At 47.3% G+C, this 16,806-nt stretch overlaps 5 protein-coding genes across 5 annotated transcripts; 4 read left to right on the forward strand and 1 right to left on the reverse strand.

The window, feature by feature from the left end:
• Positions 1–918: 918 nt before the first annotated feature.
• BDQ94DRAFT_161850 (uncharacterized protein) lies at positions 919–1,453 on the reverse strand (the record flags this gene model as incomplete). The annotated part of the gene is made up of 3 exons (XM_026769450.1): positions 919–1,062; positions 1,160–1,237; positions 1,304–1,453. 3 exons carry the CDS (start codon positions 1,451–1,453, stop codon positions 919–921), a joined length of 372 nt encoding a protein of 123 aa, XP_026622869.1.
• A 1,278-nt stretch (positions 1,454–2,731) lies between these two features.
• xanC (transcription factor xanC) lies at positions 2,732–6,290 on the forward strand (the record flags this gene model as incomplete). Its single annotated transcript, XM_026774069.1, has 12 exons — positions 2,732–2,778; positions 2,913–3,028; positions 3,243–3,363; positions 3,474–3,590; positions 3,820–3,912; positions 4,076–4,263; positions 4,316–4,813; positions 4,873–5,108; positions 5,375–5,398; positions 5,506–5,580; positions 5,674–5,763; positions 6,273–6,290. The coding sequence occupies 12 exons, from the start codon at positions 2,732–2,734 to the stop codon at positions 6,288–6,290; spliced, it is 1,623 nt and encodes a 540-aa protein (XP_026622870.1).
• A 1,292-nt stretch (positions 6,291–7,582) lies between these two features.
• On the forward strand, positions 7,583–10,455 carry BDQ94DRAFT_182133 (Zn(II)2Cys6 transcription factor; the record flags this gene model as incomplete). Its single annotated transcript, XM_026774070.1, has 6 exons — positions 7,583–7,636; positions 7,706–7,846; positions 7,898–8,236; positions 8,296–8,823; positions 8,892–10,217; positions 10,276–10,455. 6 exons carry the CDS (start codon positions 7,583–7,585, stop codon positions 10,384–10,386), a joined length of 2,499 nt encoding a protein of 832 aa, XP_026622871.1. The 3' UTR covers positions 10,387–10,455.
• A 342-nt stretch (positions 10,456–10,797) lies between these two features.
• BDQ94DRAFT_182135 (NAD(P)-binding protein) lies at positions 10,798–11,898 on the forward strand (the record flags this gene model as incomplete). Its single annotated transcript, XM_026774071.1, has 2 exons — positions 10,798–11,179; positions 11,234–11,898. The coding sequence occupies 2 exons, from the start codon at positions 10,798–10,800 to the stop codon at positions 11,896–11,898; spliced, it is 1,047 nt and encodes a 348-aa protein (XP_026622872.1).
• A 2,516-nt stretch (positions 11,899–14,414) lies between these two features.
• On the forward strand, positions 14,415–15,180 carry BDQ94DRAFT_173593 (tetratricopeptide repeat protein; the record flags this gene model as incomplete). Its single annotated transcript, XM_026772192.1, has 2 exons — positions 14,415–14,573; positions 14,641–15,180. The coding sequence occupies 2 exons, from the start codon at positions 14,415–14,417 to the stop codon at positions 15,178–15,180; spliced, it is 699 nt and encodes a 232-aa protein (XP_026622873.1).
• Positions 15,181–16,806: the final 1,626 nt, after the last annotated feature.

The raw sequence follows: 16,806 nt of genomic DNA on the forward strand, positions 1-16,806 counted from the left end.
ATGGCTTGGGCTCCATATCTCTTGCAAAAACAGGCTCATCTGGCTGGGTTGGAAATGTTCGAACATTGTGTTGCTGGGTGGCACTCTTCGGCTTAGAGTTCTGATGGATGTTGGTGCTTTCGAGGATGGCTGATATCTCTTTGAGTCAATTGTGTATATCTAAGCGTGAAAGGCACCGGCTATGCAATGCCACGGAAGCTAAGAGGGACGCGCAAGCTTTGTTATATGGTGTACGGCCTCCCATTTTCCGGTCGCCTTAGTTCGGTATGATGATTATTACCATATATGGTGCTGATATTCGGGCGGTAGCTCACTTACTGACTTGAATACAGAATATCCATTCAAGCTCCAGTCATAACCGGGGTAGTGTGCTTTGAGTTCCCAGTGAGAGACATCATAGTATGACAGAATATCATCGACGGGTTGGGGGTGGAAATGTAAAAGCTTCTCACAGTCCTGTCAGCAAATAGGGACGGGTACTTGATGACGGTTAGTTTTCCTAGTCGGGTCAAGTCATTTTAATCAATGACAATGTATCTAGAGGATTCTGAGAAGTTGGGTATCTGATCGTTTTTCGGGAGCACAGGTGCCTGGGTGTTGTCAGCCTTCCTACGCCGCGTCCTCCCAACTAGAGGAATTACATAGTCAAGTCAAGCTATTACCAAGCCATCGAGATGAGAAAAAACTACTAGTCAGTAGCTGATTGAGATAATGAAACCATCACTTACTAAGCAGACATTATGTTAGCATAGCATATTTAGGTCCGTGTGAAACCATTCCAGACTATCAATCAAGCTTAGTATGCTCATCTCATCTCTCTCTCCTGTATACCCTCAATTAGCAGGGCCTACACTCATACATTATCTAGCTCCCATGTTCTCTTTTTGAGGGGCTATATGCCGTCTAAAGCTCTAGGTTTCAATTGGATTGGAGTGCGGTTGTCAAATCCAATATCAGGATCAGTGTATCGTATATGAGATGCAATGACGTAGGTGACTGATTCCTGCACGGCAGTACGACAGACACATTTTCAATCAGATCGGCTTCTTGAAGTAACCTTCCCTTTGAGGATGATAGCCAATAGTCGTTAACGATTTATGTAAATTATTGATGGCGCTCAGACGAACGCACGTGCTGTAGGCCGCGGCCAGTCACTTACTATGCCATAGGGGGCCCTAGCTAACAAATGATTTGTAAGAGTCCTCTTGTAACTAGCTGCTCCCATCACGCGCTCTGCCTTCATGGATTCGTCACTCAGAGCTTCTGTTCAACAAGTAAGAGCCAGTATTCAGGGAAAACTGACATGTGACCAGGCGGATATATGCAAGCCTTGCCTAGAGATGGTCAGGGAGTGAGACCAGACCTGATTAGAATGCGCACATAATCTGAAGTATCCTTTTGGCTGCCGCCTTTGCCGTAGAGTAAGGGCGAGGTGAGCCTTTCTCAGCGACATGTCGAAAGCGCGAGTTTATACTGTATGCCACTAGTCACCTACACTAGAGCAACAACTTGAGCTGTTGCCTCTGGCCGTGAACAGGGAGTGTAAAAGTGCGAGCCAGTTAAACCTGTCAGCCCTAGTAAACTCTGGAGCTATCCTCCCCGAAACTCATTCATAGGTGAACTCGGGTGAAGCAGCTGCGCATGGGACTCAGAGGTTGCGTTATGAGGTGGCCCTAGAGATATGCAACGCAAATAGTCATTCTATCCAACCAAATAGTAGAAGGCTGGCTCGGATGTGGACAATCGTGGACGGAAAAATGAGCTGAGTGTAAGGGAGTCGTGAAGGAAGCCGGATGAACGGATCAGGATACAGTGAGAGAGCATCCTAGTGACTTGAACACGGATTCTAGTGTGTTACAGTAGACGAAGAAGGACTTTGGACGCGGTAATTCCTTCTGATCGATCGCGTTCACCAGTGTCTTGCCCTGGTCAATTGTTATTGATCTCCCTGCAGGATGTCCAAGCATGTCCTCAATTTCGGAAGGGAAGATCTTCAGGAACGGTTGGTTGGTCTAGCTAAAGGCCATTGGAAGAGCTGAAGTGGTAGGATCGCAGAAAAGTCCAATAATCAAAGAAATGCCGTTGATTGAAGTTCATAGAAGTGGAACCGAGCCGGCAGGGCAGCTGCTCGTGACTGCTGTTGCTCTGTCACGGGATCCCCTGTCTTCAACTCGCCTCTTTCCATCTTCAATACTTCCTCTTCTGTATCCTCTATCTCCTGAATCTGTTCCAAGACCTCTCGGAAACCCGCAAGTTTCTAACACCAGACATGATTCCCCAATGGGCTCCACACCTTCCGAACCCACTCGATCTTACTATGTGGTCGCACAATGGCTGGATCATCTGGCAGAGATGCTCAGCCCACTGGAGTCCAGTTTTCGGTCTGAATACGAACTGCCCTGACCTTTTATTCCACATTAACCGACCCAGTTCCACGCCATCGACAAAAATATCCTTTTGGAACTATGATTGGTCTTCTACAAGCTCGCCTACACATGAATAGGCTGATTGGTCACTCTGCTATGGAATCCCAGCGACATTCCAAAGCTGACGGCAGCTCAGTCCTCTCGCCGCGCTCCAAGTTTCAGAGCTTTCCCATTCACTGAACGCCTGTCCCCAGTGGACTTGCCCTTTGTGGAAACTGCAGCTACCAAGACACGCCTCTATTAACGCTATGATAATCTGACATTATGGATTTTATCGGGAACTTCTCTGGTTGGCCAAATCCCTGATGGCGTATACTGGTCATTATCCCGGGTTGGTAACTGAACCAGGCAGGTATGATTGCCCAAACCTCGGTAAGAATACTCCGCACTCTATAGCGCTTTATATCGACGGAGTACCGGATTGTTCCGCCTAACTTGTGATCTGAGAATTGTCTCTCGGTTGTTTACACTACTGATTTCTTACAGGCACCCGAAAACGAAGTCGATAACATACAGTATTCGAAAGCTTCCCCTACCTTCCATATTATATAGGCCATACCTCCTCATTATGAAGCCGGCCGATGGCATGCCACCCGATCAAGGTATGACCTGCGATACGTAATGTTTCAAGAGTAATATTCGCTCCAATAACTCGCGTCCCAATGTTTCGTGCTATGGAGGACTCAGACACCCCATTGAGAGAAGCTCTGCAAGGATTCCCCAGGATATTAGCCATGGGTATTCTGGCTTAGATCATCAAAATCACATACTCTACCGTCCCCTCTGCCGCATATCTCGCTTACAGTATATTGTCAGGCGCTTTAGCTGGTCTGGTCGACCGTGCGTATCCGTGCATCGCGGCTGGCAAGGCCGTCAAACTGTCTCAAATCACTGCCTTGGCCCAATGTCCAGATGAGTGGGGGTTGCGCCATGAGGTGTACGTGCGACGAATGAGATGAGGGGTCTTAGTAGGCTGATCTGGACCGATCTCTATTGTCCGATAAGAGCCTTTTATTGATCATTGTTTGACCTAACCCCGATGATCAGCGGCGCCACAAAAAGCCTTGCTCGCGCCTTAGAGCCATGGTTCAATGCTTCCTGGGCACGTCTACGCAAAAGAAGGATGTGGGACATGGATCAAGGCTGCAGACTTGGAGGCGGAACGTGGGTCAAAAAACCACGGGCCAAGTACCAGCGAGCCGGATGGAAAGTAGGCCAGTCCAACCCAGACGCTTGAGAAGCATGAGCCGACGGACATAGTGAAGTGGCCGAGTAACCTGCTGCGGTGGGGATTCAAATACTTCCTTCGGCGCCTCCTCATTCCTTGGCCTTGCCCGGGATTATGTTGCACTCATTGCGAAACCTCGTAAATCCTGATGACATAACCAATCAGGATCGACGAGCGTATGGTCTACAAGCTCCGAGCACCAGACCTAATGAGCCTACGCGCTGAGTTGAATGCGTGTAAGATTCTCTATAAGCGAAGGTAGCAATATCCCATATTACCAAGAGCGCGGCACATGCTTAATGACACTTCCAGAGACAAACTATTTCCGAGCTTCTCTACCAGAGACATTATTCGGAGGAGTGGAAGTGCGAAGCCTATATCCTTAAGATTATATTCCATTGTCAACGTGACATAATTATAGCATTGGAATCGAGGCCTTATTGACAATTTCCGACGCACAACCAACACGGCTCACAGATTCCATAATGTCCACGAAGATGCGGCCACCGTCAACAAAAGAAGACAGGAATCTCAATGATACCACTGCACAGAAGCAGGACCCTATCGAGAGGAGAAGATTACAAAATCGGCTTTCACAACGGAATCATCGTGAGTAGTTTGCAAATGTGATACTCGTGAGTAAGTCATTTAAAGTTAGCAGGGCGCAAGATCCGAGATCGCATTGCCAAGCTCCAAGAACGCGTTATTGCAAGTGAGCTGCGAGCAGCAGCCAGCTTGAACGGCTGGGACCATCCCAGCACACTCACACCGTCGCCTGTCGATCGGATGCCGCCAATTTTCGATACTGAAGGACATCCTTCACCTCCCATCCAGGATGTCTCGCCGGCTTTGGGTTCCACGTACTTCCCACAATCAAGAGTCATCTGTTCATCCTGCAGTAGCGCTTTGGGCTCAATACCAGTCCTATCCTCTCAGCCATCCTTTCCTTCCATATACGATGCCACGAATGACCTCGATACTACCTCCCCCTCATCGGCTTTGAGAAATAGTGCCTTCTATCCTCGATCGAATTCTATCAATCCCGAAATGCAGAACATGAGCAACATCTACCCCTCGATGGACTCCAATATTCCTCTCGCAGAACAGTGGAATGGTACAACCCAGTACCCAGGGTCTTCCTTTTATTACATAGCAACAGGTAAGCCGAAATGGTCGCTGAAGAATGGTTCAAATCGTCCAATACTAATTGCTCCCCAGAAGCATATCTTCCCCATATCATGCAAGCCATAAATTCCGGCTCGTCACGTCCCAAGGCAATTATTGTACTTCAACAAAACAATCATCCCCCAGGGCTGCCAGCACCCCTGCCTACATCCCAGTCATCGCCGCCTGGCGGCAGCGCGGTCGAATTGCCCGCGTCCTCGAGTCCACTGGGCATGCATGATTCGCAATGCCAATGCCAGGGCCAGGGCTTAATGACTTCGGGTGAATGGGTAAGCTCAGGGACGTCTGCGGCTACTATTTGTCCGATACACCAAATGCAGTCTGGAGACAACCTGCAGCTAATGATGCTTTGAGTGGTCTGATATATATACACGGATGTCCCATTGCCCGCATGGAATAATAGATGGAACTCAAGACCGGCACACCGAAGAACTAGCGTTTCCAATTCTCTCTTGTCTCATTGCACCGAAGCAATAATTGCGAATAGTTGATTCATCTGGTATTTTGATATAATTCGTGGCATGGTATCCACAAGTTCAGGGCGCAAAGATGTTTGCCTGTGCGCGGCAGTCGGAGTTTAGCGCCCGCTGCATTGATCTAAATGAAAGAAGCAAGTGTGCTTTCACTCTACCACAATAGCCCGATAAGAAATTTTCCACCCTGTAGGCGCCAATGAATTATATTCCCGAGACAGCCATTGCCGCTGAAGAATGCCTAAGTGTGGGCCCAAACTGGCTGAGTGTGTGTTTTTCTCAGCTTACCCTTGGCCGCAGTGGCCATTGCTGAAGAATGCTAGCTTCCCTGAGACATTTCCTACACACTACAATCAGACAGCCATGGACGCCGACAAACACCACTATAGTACATGCATCACCCATACGAGTGTATAAACGGAGCGTCGACCTCGGCCAAAGCCCGACATACGTACGTATCTATGTTCCTGCGTAACTAACTCATTCGTCAGGTTGATCATTACTGCAACTCCAATTTTGCAAACTTCAACCCTCAGTCCTCGCTATTTGCACATCTCCAAACTTCTTCACAATCACCCCCAGCCCCAGCTGCGCCACATATTATTTCGATATTGTCCTGCCGGTCTTAGACCTAGCACATCGATACCGATAACAATCCAATCCAAGCCATTTCACCGTCCGCTGTAACAGCCGCAACTGTTGTGCTCTGTTCTCGAAGCTCTCACGTGGACAAAATGGAGCTAGAGCATGTATTGTAACAAGGTGCCTACTCGTACTGATCTTCATGGGAAGCAAGTGGTTTGTCTCTCTTCTTTTCCGAGTGTCTTAAGTTGGGATTTCGGCTCACATTTGAATTCTTGTGGACTGGACTGGACTAATGCAGGAAGTTCATGTATGTACCGGTACTGTGGCGGTCAGGCAGGTTTGCATATAAATACATCCTTAACTATACATACTTAGTACTTGTTTTGTGCATGAAGTGTATGCATATGTAGCCGGAGCAAGGGTACTGACCTGTCTTCTGGTAGTTGCCTACTTACGTGTGTTGTTTGCTTTGTGTGGTTGTGTGTGACTATTTTAGTGGTTGGTGCGCCTGGAGTGGATTGCGTTTTACGTTATTAATGCTATTTGTAACTGCGAATATATCAAAGTTCTGTGTTTATGACCATGATATATTGAGATTCCAGCAGAACTGTCTAGGCAAGACATCTAACCATGAACATATCATGTTCGAATGTGATTTGCATACTTTATCCGAAGCAGCACTTGAATATCTATGTATTGTACTGCAAACATATAATAGGTGGAGGATTAAGTTCATAATCATCAGAGGCTTGAATATCACCGTTGGGCGAGCCTTAGGCCGCTAGCTGCGTGGATACTGATGATGGTTAGACGGACACGTACCAGTACACATCCCCGATTTGAGCACATCCTAATAGTTGCTATTGCTAGCATTCTACTTGTCTAATGGACTCTGCAGAGAATCTACGTTTATGCTCAAGGAGCCAATGGAGGAGCACCTGGCGGTTTATTAGAGTGAACTTGGATTCTGTGATCAGGCTATATAGGGCGATGAACCAAGTAGCGGATAGTATAACTTGATGAATAAATGCAGTCATGAAAAGTAATGGATTAGTCAGTTTTTTATCTTGCTGCACCATTCAGAACTAGACGGGTTGTCCCACAGTAGATCCCTCGTCGACTCATCTCTCCTCAGCAACGAACGTGCTCAGGACCACCCAAGGACAACACGTTCGTATGATGAATTTTTTTCCTACTGTCTTGTCTTCTTAAAGCATATATTTACAACTGCCAGGATTTTCCGGTGCCTGTTTCAGAAGGCGAAAGCTGTTGAGTTTGTGGGTCGAAAGTGACCCGTCTACACACAGAAAGCATAGACAGATATGGCTGGCACTTGACCAATGTAAGAAGCTCATGTATGGTCAATCAGGCTTCCAGATGCTGACGCAAATTAATCTCTCAAGCCTCTTGCAGAATAAATACGTGAATATCCTCATTTCGCCATGCCCTCTCCCTCGCCTAAGCGAAGCATCGGCCCGGGAACGATAACTACTCGTCTCGCTTTTACAGGCTGATTGGAAGGAATAATATTGTAAGGACTCAAATCAGTGCACCATTTGGTATAAAGTACTAGTGGACATCTACTGATGAGTTGATGCTTATGTGGGAGGTCCATAAACCGCGCTAATTGGGCATTACTAGAGCTTCATATCAGGGGTGGCTGAGCGAGCCCCTCATCTCCGTCGATGGCGGGCCAGAGCTCAATCAAGCTCATGCCCCCATCAAACCGTCAGGCTCCGGTAAGTAGTTCACATTGTTGGCCCCGCAGCTACCCACTACTTGTCAGTCTGGGTCTTGACACTACCAAGATAGACGGTCCGATTCCCGGACGAGCCGGAGATACCCCTGAGATGAATGCGCCCAGACCTCTCCAGCAGGCGCGGCGCCGCAATCGAGTAATCCACTCATGCCTTGAATGCCGCCGGCGGAAGCTGAAATGCGATCGAACGGTAGGATAACCACTCACTCTCAACAATGATAAGAGCTAACCGTTTACGTAGCAACCCTGTCTTGGCTGTCGCTCATCTGGCCTGCAATGTGCCTACATCGCCGCCGCAGCCCATGACGCTCAATTTCGCCAAAAGCTGGTACAAATGAAAGATGCTAAAGACGCACTGGACAGCGGCCTGACTACGAGCGGGGATACAAACTTGACCACAGAGGAAGAAGATCCTGGCTGCGGCGCCGACGACTATCTAGAGCCAACGCCGTTGGCCACCCAGGATGCCGCCTATGCTTCCGATGCCGAAGATGACACTCACGATATCGGCATCCGAGTTGGTCGGATGCGGCTGAATGAGAGGGTTGGAGGCCTTTATCGCCCAAGAATTGCAGATGAGGTATGTAATAAGAATGACATAAAGCTCCAGTTTCAGAACTTAGATACCCATGCTGCTAGTTGTCGCACTCTTTGCAGTATCTCCAAAAGCGAGAGAACCATCACCCCTCTATCTCAATTATTACATCCTCTACATTGGTTGGGTCATCAGGCGATTATATGATGCCTGGGAGATCCTTTATAGTCCCGTCGGTGAATCTGGCTCTCGGACCGACGTCCTGGGAAGAGCCGCTGGCCAAATTTGTCCCTGCTCGTCATATTGCGGACAAACTGTTAGAGCGCTATTGGGTTGCAGTGCATCCTGTTGCGCGGATTCTGCATCGCCCCACGTTTGCACAGCGGTACGAAACACTCTGGGAACTTGTCGAGAGCGGGCATGAAGTGCCTCCATCTTTGAGCGCAATCGTCTGCGCAATCCTCTTCTCTGCAACCCTTTGTATCGATGAAGCAGGTAATCTGGTAGAAGACGATGTGCCTCGTGAAATCTTAAAATATCGTTTGCAGTCAGGCACGGAGGTTTCGCTTGGAAGAGCGCAACTGTTACAGTCAACAAGAGCGGAAACGTTGCAGGCCTTTGTGGCTTATCTGGTAAGCATGAGTAGTCAATTTCCTTTGATACAATTGTGCTAATGGAGAAATGTGTTATGTTTACTTAGCTCGCGATGTGCATAGATGAAGTTTCTCGCGCCCACTCAGCGCTTGTCGGCATGGCGATCAGGTTGGCGGAATGCATGGGTCTTCATCGTGATCCTGCAGAGTATGGTTTTTCCCCAGCAGAATGCCAAACCAGACGTCTGATCTGGTTTCAAATCTGCTATCTTGATGTGAGAACGAGCGAAATACAAGGCCCTCGACCGTTCATCCAACCAGATGGGTTCACCACCAAGCTTCCCTTTGACCTAAGCTCGGTTGCGGTTTGGAATGATACGATATTCTCCGTGATTCGGTTCGAGTGCCAAGAGATGCATCGAGAATGCCTGATTCTGCGCACCAATGTCGATCGAAAGAGATTGAGTCTCACGAGCGCAATTGTAAAGCTGGAACAGTTTCGCACCAGAATGGATAATAAGTACGGACGGCTACTTTATAGCACTTCTCCGCAACAGCCAACCCAACGTTTGGCTGCGCTAGTACTGAAGCTTCTGGAAAGCTTGCTTTACGTTTGTCTCTTGCACCGATATATGAACAGTGTTGAGTATCAAATACCTGATCGATTGCGCCAAGTTGTGCTCAGCAAGGGTACTGATGCTCTGGAAGCGGCAGTAGAGCTTGAATCTGCGCAGGATCTCCGCCCGTGGTCCTGGTATAGTCGCTCCTACCACCAGTATCACACGGCCCTGTTACTGTTATGTGAGGTTTTCTTCTACCCTATGCGAAAGGAGGCCGGTCGCATTTGGCGCTGTCTGGATTTCATATTCGCAGAACCGCTATCCCAGCTCCACATTGCTGGAATATCAGAGAAGCCTACCCTTGAGGAGATAATACAGATAAGGGATCTCAAATCACGGTATCTTCTTACCCTGATAACGGAAAGAATGCGTGCATACCAGTTCAAAAAGGGGTTCAGATTGTCTTCCCAGATTCAGCGATCGAAGCTGGTTGCCCCTCATCAGGTCAGCGTCGGCTCGGATCTCAAAACCATACTGAATCGTGCACACGAAAACACGGGGTCAACCCCTTGCATTCATGGCGAACCAAGTTGTTTGGGGTCTGGTCAGGGAGCGGAAGGTAGATCGAACGATAATCATGGGAAGACTGATGTGTCGGCCGACGTCCTTCGAAACCCTCCACACACCTGGGTTGTTCCTTCTGTGAACTTTGCTGAAGAGCTACTGGGCACTCAGAATTCCTTGTATAGGAGTGTTTATGGCCCCAATTCATCGATAAACGGCCCAGTTGGCGATAACACCATGCACGTACAGCATTCAGACGTTCACGGAGCTCTGAAGGGCGCGAGTGCGGAAACGCTAGAGATAGACTGGGTATGTAAATTTCTGTTCTATTCCTCACAATCTCAACATCTGATGATATCCCTGGCAGAGTTTCTGGGATACCGTATTTCCAGTCCAGATCAACGATGGGATCCTTGATATCGAGATGGGCACCAATGACATTGACAGTTTTCTGGCAAGTGAAGTGGAACTGAGTTAGCGTTCAAAGGGTCGAGTGGGGAAATTAAGGCGCAAATTTGTTTATATTGCAAAACCTGTCAGTTATCAGTTAAAGGATGTTGACATTTACGGCCGTACCTGCTCAAGTTGGTTGGTGGGCCGCCCTGCTACTAAGCAGTCCCTTACGGCCGTACGGTTAGCCGGGTGGAACTATAGCCCAACATGAACCTGACCAGATTAGGTGAAGGCAAGTGTTCACCAAAGCTAATGTCGGATGGAGTTGTAAATTCTGATCATCTCCAAAAAGTACGGCCGTTGATACCTCTTAACATGGTATAAAAGGGGGTCTGAATCACAGGAAACCTGGACTTCTCATCTCAGCAGACTCCGAGACAACTTAGGATTTAGCCGGTTGGCCACTATACTACCAATACAATCAACCCAAATAGAAATGCCAACTGCATTAGTCACTGGAGGCACAGGCTTCATAGCCCTTCACGTCATCAAGCTGCTCCTCGAGCAGGGACACAAAGTCCACACGACCGTGCGCAGTCTCAGAAACCCAACAAAATGCAAGCCCATCCTCGACCTACAGTTCCGATATCCGGGACAAATCTCCCTATTCGAAGCAGACCTGACGAAAGATGGTTCCTTTCTTCAGGCTATGGAGGGTTGTCACTTTGTATACCACATTGCATCGCCGTTCTTAGTCCCCTCGCAAATTAAGGATGGGCTACGCGACTGCGTGGAACCAGCTCTCAGAGGAACCAGGAACGTGCTGGAATCCGTAAATCAATGTCAGTCTGTACAGCGGGTTATATTGACATCATCAGGTAAGCCTTTCCATCTCTTTTCCCTCTCTTTGGTTGTTAATATAAGATACTTAGTGGCCGCTATGTACGGCGATTGCATCGAGATCCATTCCGTCAATAAAGGCACTCTGATGGAATCTCTATGGAACGAAACCAGCAGCGTCACCAACAACCCATACCACTATTCCAAGGTAATGGCAGAGCGCGAAGCCTGGAAGATTCACGCCGCCCAGGATCGCTGGGACCTCGTTGTCCTGAACCCAGGGTTAGTTCTCGGACCATCAATGACGCCCGAGTCCGTCTCAGGCAGCCTCTTCATGATCGAAAACATGTTCCGTGGGAATAACCGCATGGGTGTTCCGGAACTGTATTATCCTGTGGTTGATGTGCGGGATGTGGCGGAGGCGCATGTCAGGGCTGGGAATATGCCTAACGCTAATGGGCGATATATTATCGCAGGGAGTGGGGAGACATTCAGCTTGTTGGAATTGGCGAATATGGCCCGTTCTGTGCACCGAGATCCGAGGGTCTTGCCTAATCGCAATTTGCCCAGAGTAATCGTTTACTTGGCTGGGCCTTTTGTAGGGGTCTCGAGGGGGTGGATTTCTCGGAACTTGGGCGTGAGGTTTAGTGTTGATAATGGGAGGAGTGTGAGGGAGTTGGGCATGGAATATCGGTCTGTGGAGGGCGCGATTAAGGATCATTATGAGGCTTGGGTGGAAAGAGAAAAGGGTCGATGATGTATTCTGCAGCCTAATTTGCAGACGCCATGGTTGTAGTAAGCTATAATCGTGATTGATGAAGATTGGGTGATTGGAGGTCGAAATAACCTGTATTAAGAATTATCAGAACACTACATGCATCGCTCATAGTAACCACCCGATAGTGGAAGGAACAATAGCTCTATATAAAGTATCACCGGAGCCAGCAGCAAAGCATGTGTTGGCGCAATATAGGCCCGCATCGCTCAAATTTCATTGACAGATCGTAATCTGGTTTTCGCTTGGTTTCAGCGCGTCAGTGCGAAGTGAGAGTACGGTGAAGCGGGACTTCAAAGACCTCTACAGAGACATGATCCAAGTGCATACAATAACGCTTCTTGCTAGTAGTGCATATCGCTCATTCAGTGTAGCTAGGCATCACCAAAGCCTTCGCCACCTCCGCTGCCTATGTGGTCTTCCCTCCTCAACATCTTCTCGAAGATCAAGACAGGCTCCACATACATACAAGGGGAGTCCTTCCCTGCCCTTTTTTTACTCTTGTCATAAAATCTTGTGTTATCTATTCACTGGTATTGTCAAAATACATAGTACTAGGCCAAATACAGATGAGGCACATGATCGATCTCGTTTCTCTACTCAACACACAAACGCGTACCCAAATTTCTCCTCCTCCCTTAACTGGCGATAATAGAGAAAGGCATTTCTACTTCCACTTCTTTCAAGCTAAAAGGAACGTCAACTCTAAAGTTGGGTCTCCAAAAATTTCTGGACCCCTCCAGCTTGCTGGAGGCCCTACCCCGCGGGGCAGGAGGAGGAGGAAGAAGAAGAGGGTGGCACAAAGTATGTATCGAAGCTATTTATCACTACTAAAAGGTTGTACCTGTCACTGACACCAGAGTTCAGCGCCACAGAAATCCTTGCAGCTGTTATGGGCTCTGGGGACAAACCCCGGCAGAATATCGTCTCTTCATGCTCGTGGCGGCAGAGGCCGCAGGCCTCGTGTTAGTATTCTCTCTGTCCTGGAAACTTGACTTTGATATACTGACTATTATGAGCACTATACTACTACCACCACCACACCACCACATCCACGCCGCTGCCGCCGTCGCTGTCCACCCAGCAGCAGTCACAGCAGCAGCCAGAGGAGGAGCAAGATGACTTTTATCACTTGGCAGATTACTTGGGAAGAATCTTAATGTGTTTGTAGTTGGACAAAGAGGTTCGAATGATAAGTGGTATTACTCTACCACCACCACCACCACCACCACCACAAACTTCCAGCAGCAACAGCAAATAACCTCGATACTGATACCTTGTCTTTCTTGCACACAATTAGGCTGCTTATCAGAACCCTTATCAGGACCCTATTTTGCCCGGTGTGCCCGGCCACCTGATAGCAATTGGGAACGGAACCTCACTTGTTCAAACAAGAAACTAGATGTACAAAGATAACTTGTCTTCCAAGACGTCTCCTCTCATGACAAAATTTCCTTCACATAATAATTGAACCAACTTATCATATACGCTTTTGTTTGATCCCACCTGTAGCCTCTAAGTCGCGCCAGATGAGGAGAGAAGTGAGTAGCACTTCGCATTGTAAGGTTGCCCGACGGACTACCGACGTGAACGCTGCGCACTAGTAGCAAAAGGCTTCATTACCTGGGCAGTGACAGGCGGGGCATATGCAAGTCTCTTACAAATAGTGGAAGGCCAAGAGATGTACTTCTGAGAGCCAGATCCTCCAGATAGCCTCCTCAGCCCAGATCGTCAACTCCAAAGCTTGGCTTCAAATAGGGACCTCAAAACATCGCTCTCCTCTGGAAGTACCGTGACTTTGGTCCAACCTAACGAAGTGAACGCTCCCATAAGTGCTAAGCAGATTCTGGCTAAAAGAAGGATGCAGGCTAGCCTCTCATAGACATAAAGGCGTAGTCTGTAGCGTTCGCCGGGCTTCGTTTCGAGTGCATTTGTGGCAGTCTAGACCACCGAGTCGTTGACAACGATCGAGCCCATCTCACACTTTACTTCCACCGAAAGTTGAAGATGCAAGCAGGACTACCCATGACGCACACTTTGTCGACCATACGAAACACTGGGGTTAGAAGTCAGTCATTCCTTGGCCCTCAGACAGCCCATGCAAAAGCACTGCTACCTGACCTTGAAAAACATTCTCGAATGTCAGGCCGGTCTTTACACCCGTTCCTTTGGAAAAGGGGATAGTGGGCCTGGGAAGGAACTGGGAGACCCGGAGCTCCTCTCACAAATGCAAGGGTCATAGGCACTATCTGTGGGCGCCCATCTATGTATAGCTAGCTAGCTAGTAATGCCTCCAGGCTGTCTATCGACGTGGCCTTCTTCTATTTACTGGCGATAGGTCAACGGCACATGCGCTTATCTAGCGTGAATCATTGGCCTGCTCAGTATCCTGGTCATCACCCTTGTTGCCGCAATGACCGCCAAGTTGAGGAGCAACGGGATATAGGTCATCATACCATCACGATAACTTTGAGGTTTTTCTATCTTAAACAAAAATCATGTCCTTCACATTAACCCTCCACCTCTGGCTCACCAAACTCTCACCACATTGCAATTTCGCTACTCGACCGGCACCTCCAACCCATTTACCTTCCCCTGGGAAGCTGGCATTCCCAACACCCCATTCTGGGACACGTTCTCCTTCAGCCAAGCGGCCTGTATCTTAAAGGCCCTCCCTCCCATTGAGCTAGGAATACGACCTCGACGCGCGCTACGGCTCCTCAGCAAGCCAACCAGAGAAAATGGCCGTTATCCTCGACATCCCTCCAGGAAAAGATCAAACACGAGGAAGCCAGATACACTCTCCCAGACAACTTCCATAACGCTGATCATACCCTCTACAGACGTTTCTGGCTTGCTGTCGCCAGCGTCAGCGTAGCCTTGGGACAAACGGACAAGGCGGAGGCCGCGTATCGAACGCTCGTTACTAATAGAGAGGACAAGAATGATCTGGTGCCTGTTTTCAACCTCTCAGGCTTTTTGATTCATTATGGTACTACGAGCAAAGTTCAAGAGGGTTTGGGATTGACTGGACCTTGTTTGGAGTGGTTGGATAAGAAGCTGGGCAGGGCATCGCCGCAGGGTATTGAGGTGATGGGGAATATTGCGGAGGCAGAGTGGAAGATGGGAAGAAGGGAAGAGGCGGAGGGGATGATCAAGGAGGCACATGAGTGTATTGATGAATTGAAGGGGACGAAGTTTGCTGTCTATGAGGATGATGAGAGGGAGTTTACGCAGGAGTGGGAGAAGGGGCTGAGGGAATAGTGCTTGTCTGGGGTCATATTGTTGATGATAGGGATGATGGATGTAGCTTGAATAAATATTGATTCTTCCTTTCTGTAAAGGGAGAACCATATTGAACAAGCCATGGTCATTAGCAGTAAAATCTAGTTAAGGTTGTGGGTCGTCTGTCTGACAGGCTTGGCAGTTATTGATATGGGCCACAGGTGCCTCATCCCCTTGTATCCCTTCATATTGAGACCGCGTACCAGGCTGCAAAATCACAATGCCGCTATACAGACAGTTCTAAATCCGCATCATGCTGCATTCCCGCCATAATCCTCTCTACAACTATTGTGAAGAAGCTTGCTCTGTGCAACGTGCCTACCCAATCAGGTAGTGCCCTCTCCTTTTCTTCTATTTATTTAAAAAGCATCCTTAGTAGTAATAAAGAATGAACAACTATCTGCTTTGTCTTTATCTTCTTCTTCTGTGTTTACTTAGACTTAGATCCGCTTGCTCCAGCACGGAGCAACTTGGTAGCATGTTCTAATGTTTCTCGGAGTGTCTTTGCTCTTCTCAAGTAACGTACCGCAGGCCGCGGAATATACTATTAAATGAATCTAGAGCGCGAGACGCGTTGTTTGTTATTATTGTTATTATTATTGTTGTTTTAGCTGTTTACGCGAGCTGCGCGTCCGGCTGTTCTTTCCGGAAAGAAAACTATTTTATATCAGTAACTGATTCTTCCTCAGAACTCCCAATCTAACTTTCTTTATACGTATCGAATACTACATTGTTAGATATCATCAGATATCGCATAGTCAACTTCCTGAACATAGTCCCACTTGTCAGTCAGTGATAATAACGCAAACGTAACTACATACGCCCAGGAGAGTAATGGCGGATATTATACTGGTAGGATTAGATTCCATGCTAGGAAGAGATCTTAGAATGGTTTTACACAGAGCCATATCTGGATTCTTAAATACTAGAGAAATTTACAATGTCAATAATTTAAAGAATAATATCAGAGAAAATAAATTAGCTGAATTAGATATCTGAAATAATAATATTCTCTGCCCGTATGGCGCCTAAACTATGAAAGCTTATATATAGACTGTAATTCTACTGTATCGCCTGTAGCAATATAGATAAAAAAGCAGTGCATCCAACCTGGTATTCTAACTAGCAAAGCAATTATATACAACAGATATTAGTAAAACCTCTAAAATTATATCCATCTTGAGTAAAAGTCAGTATCAGAAAATATATATTATAATTAATATTAGTTCTACTGATTTCTTTTAATTTAAATATATAGTAGAGGAACTATCAGAGATTATTATAAATTTCAAATACTAATCTTTCTATTAAATATTAAATGAATATAATATCTCAGATGTATATAAGAGCAATGATATAAATATTAAAAAGAAAGAATATAAACAATAATATATCCGCCGTCAGCAGATCAAAGAATAAACTGCTAAAATAGTAAAATTACAGTAAGAAATACTAAATCTCAGATAAATCTTAGATTAATCAGATTAAAATTACACTGCTTATCAACAGCAGTGTCAAACCCTAGGATCGCTTCCCTGTCCCAGTTAGCTTAGCCCCGTTGGTATACGTACCGCTGAACTACGTCAAGGTAGTATTGACTGATGA

This window comes from Aspergillus welwitschiae (assembly GCF_003344945.1).
Source record: "Aspergillus welwitschiae strain CBS 139.54b unplaced genomic scaffold BDQ94scaffold_34, whole genome shotgun sequence".
NCBI classification, from domain to species: Eukaryota; Fungi; Ascomycota; class Eurotiomycetes; order Eurotiales; family Aspergillaceae; genus Aspergillus; species Aspergillus welwitschiae.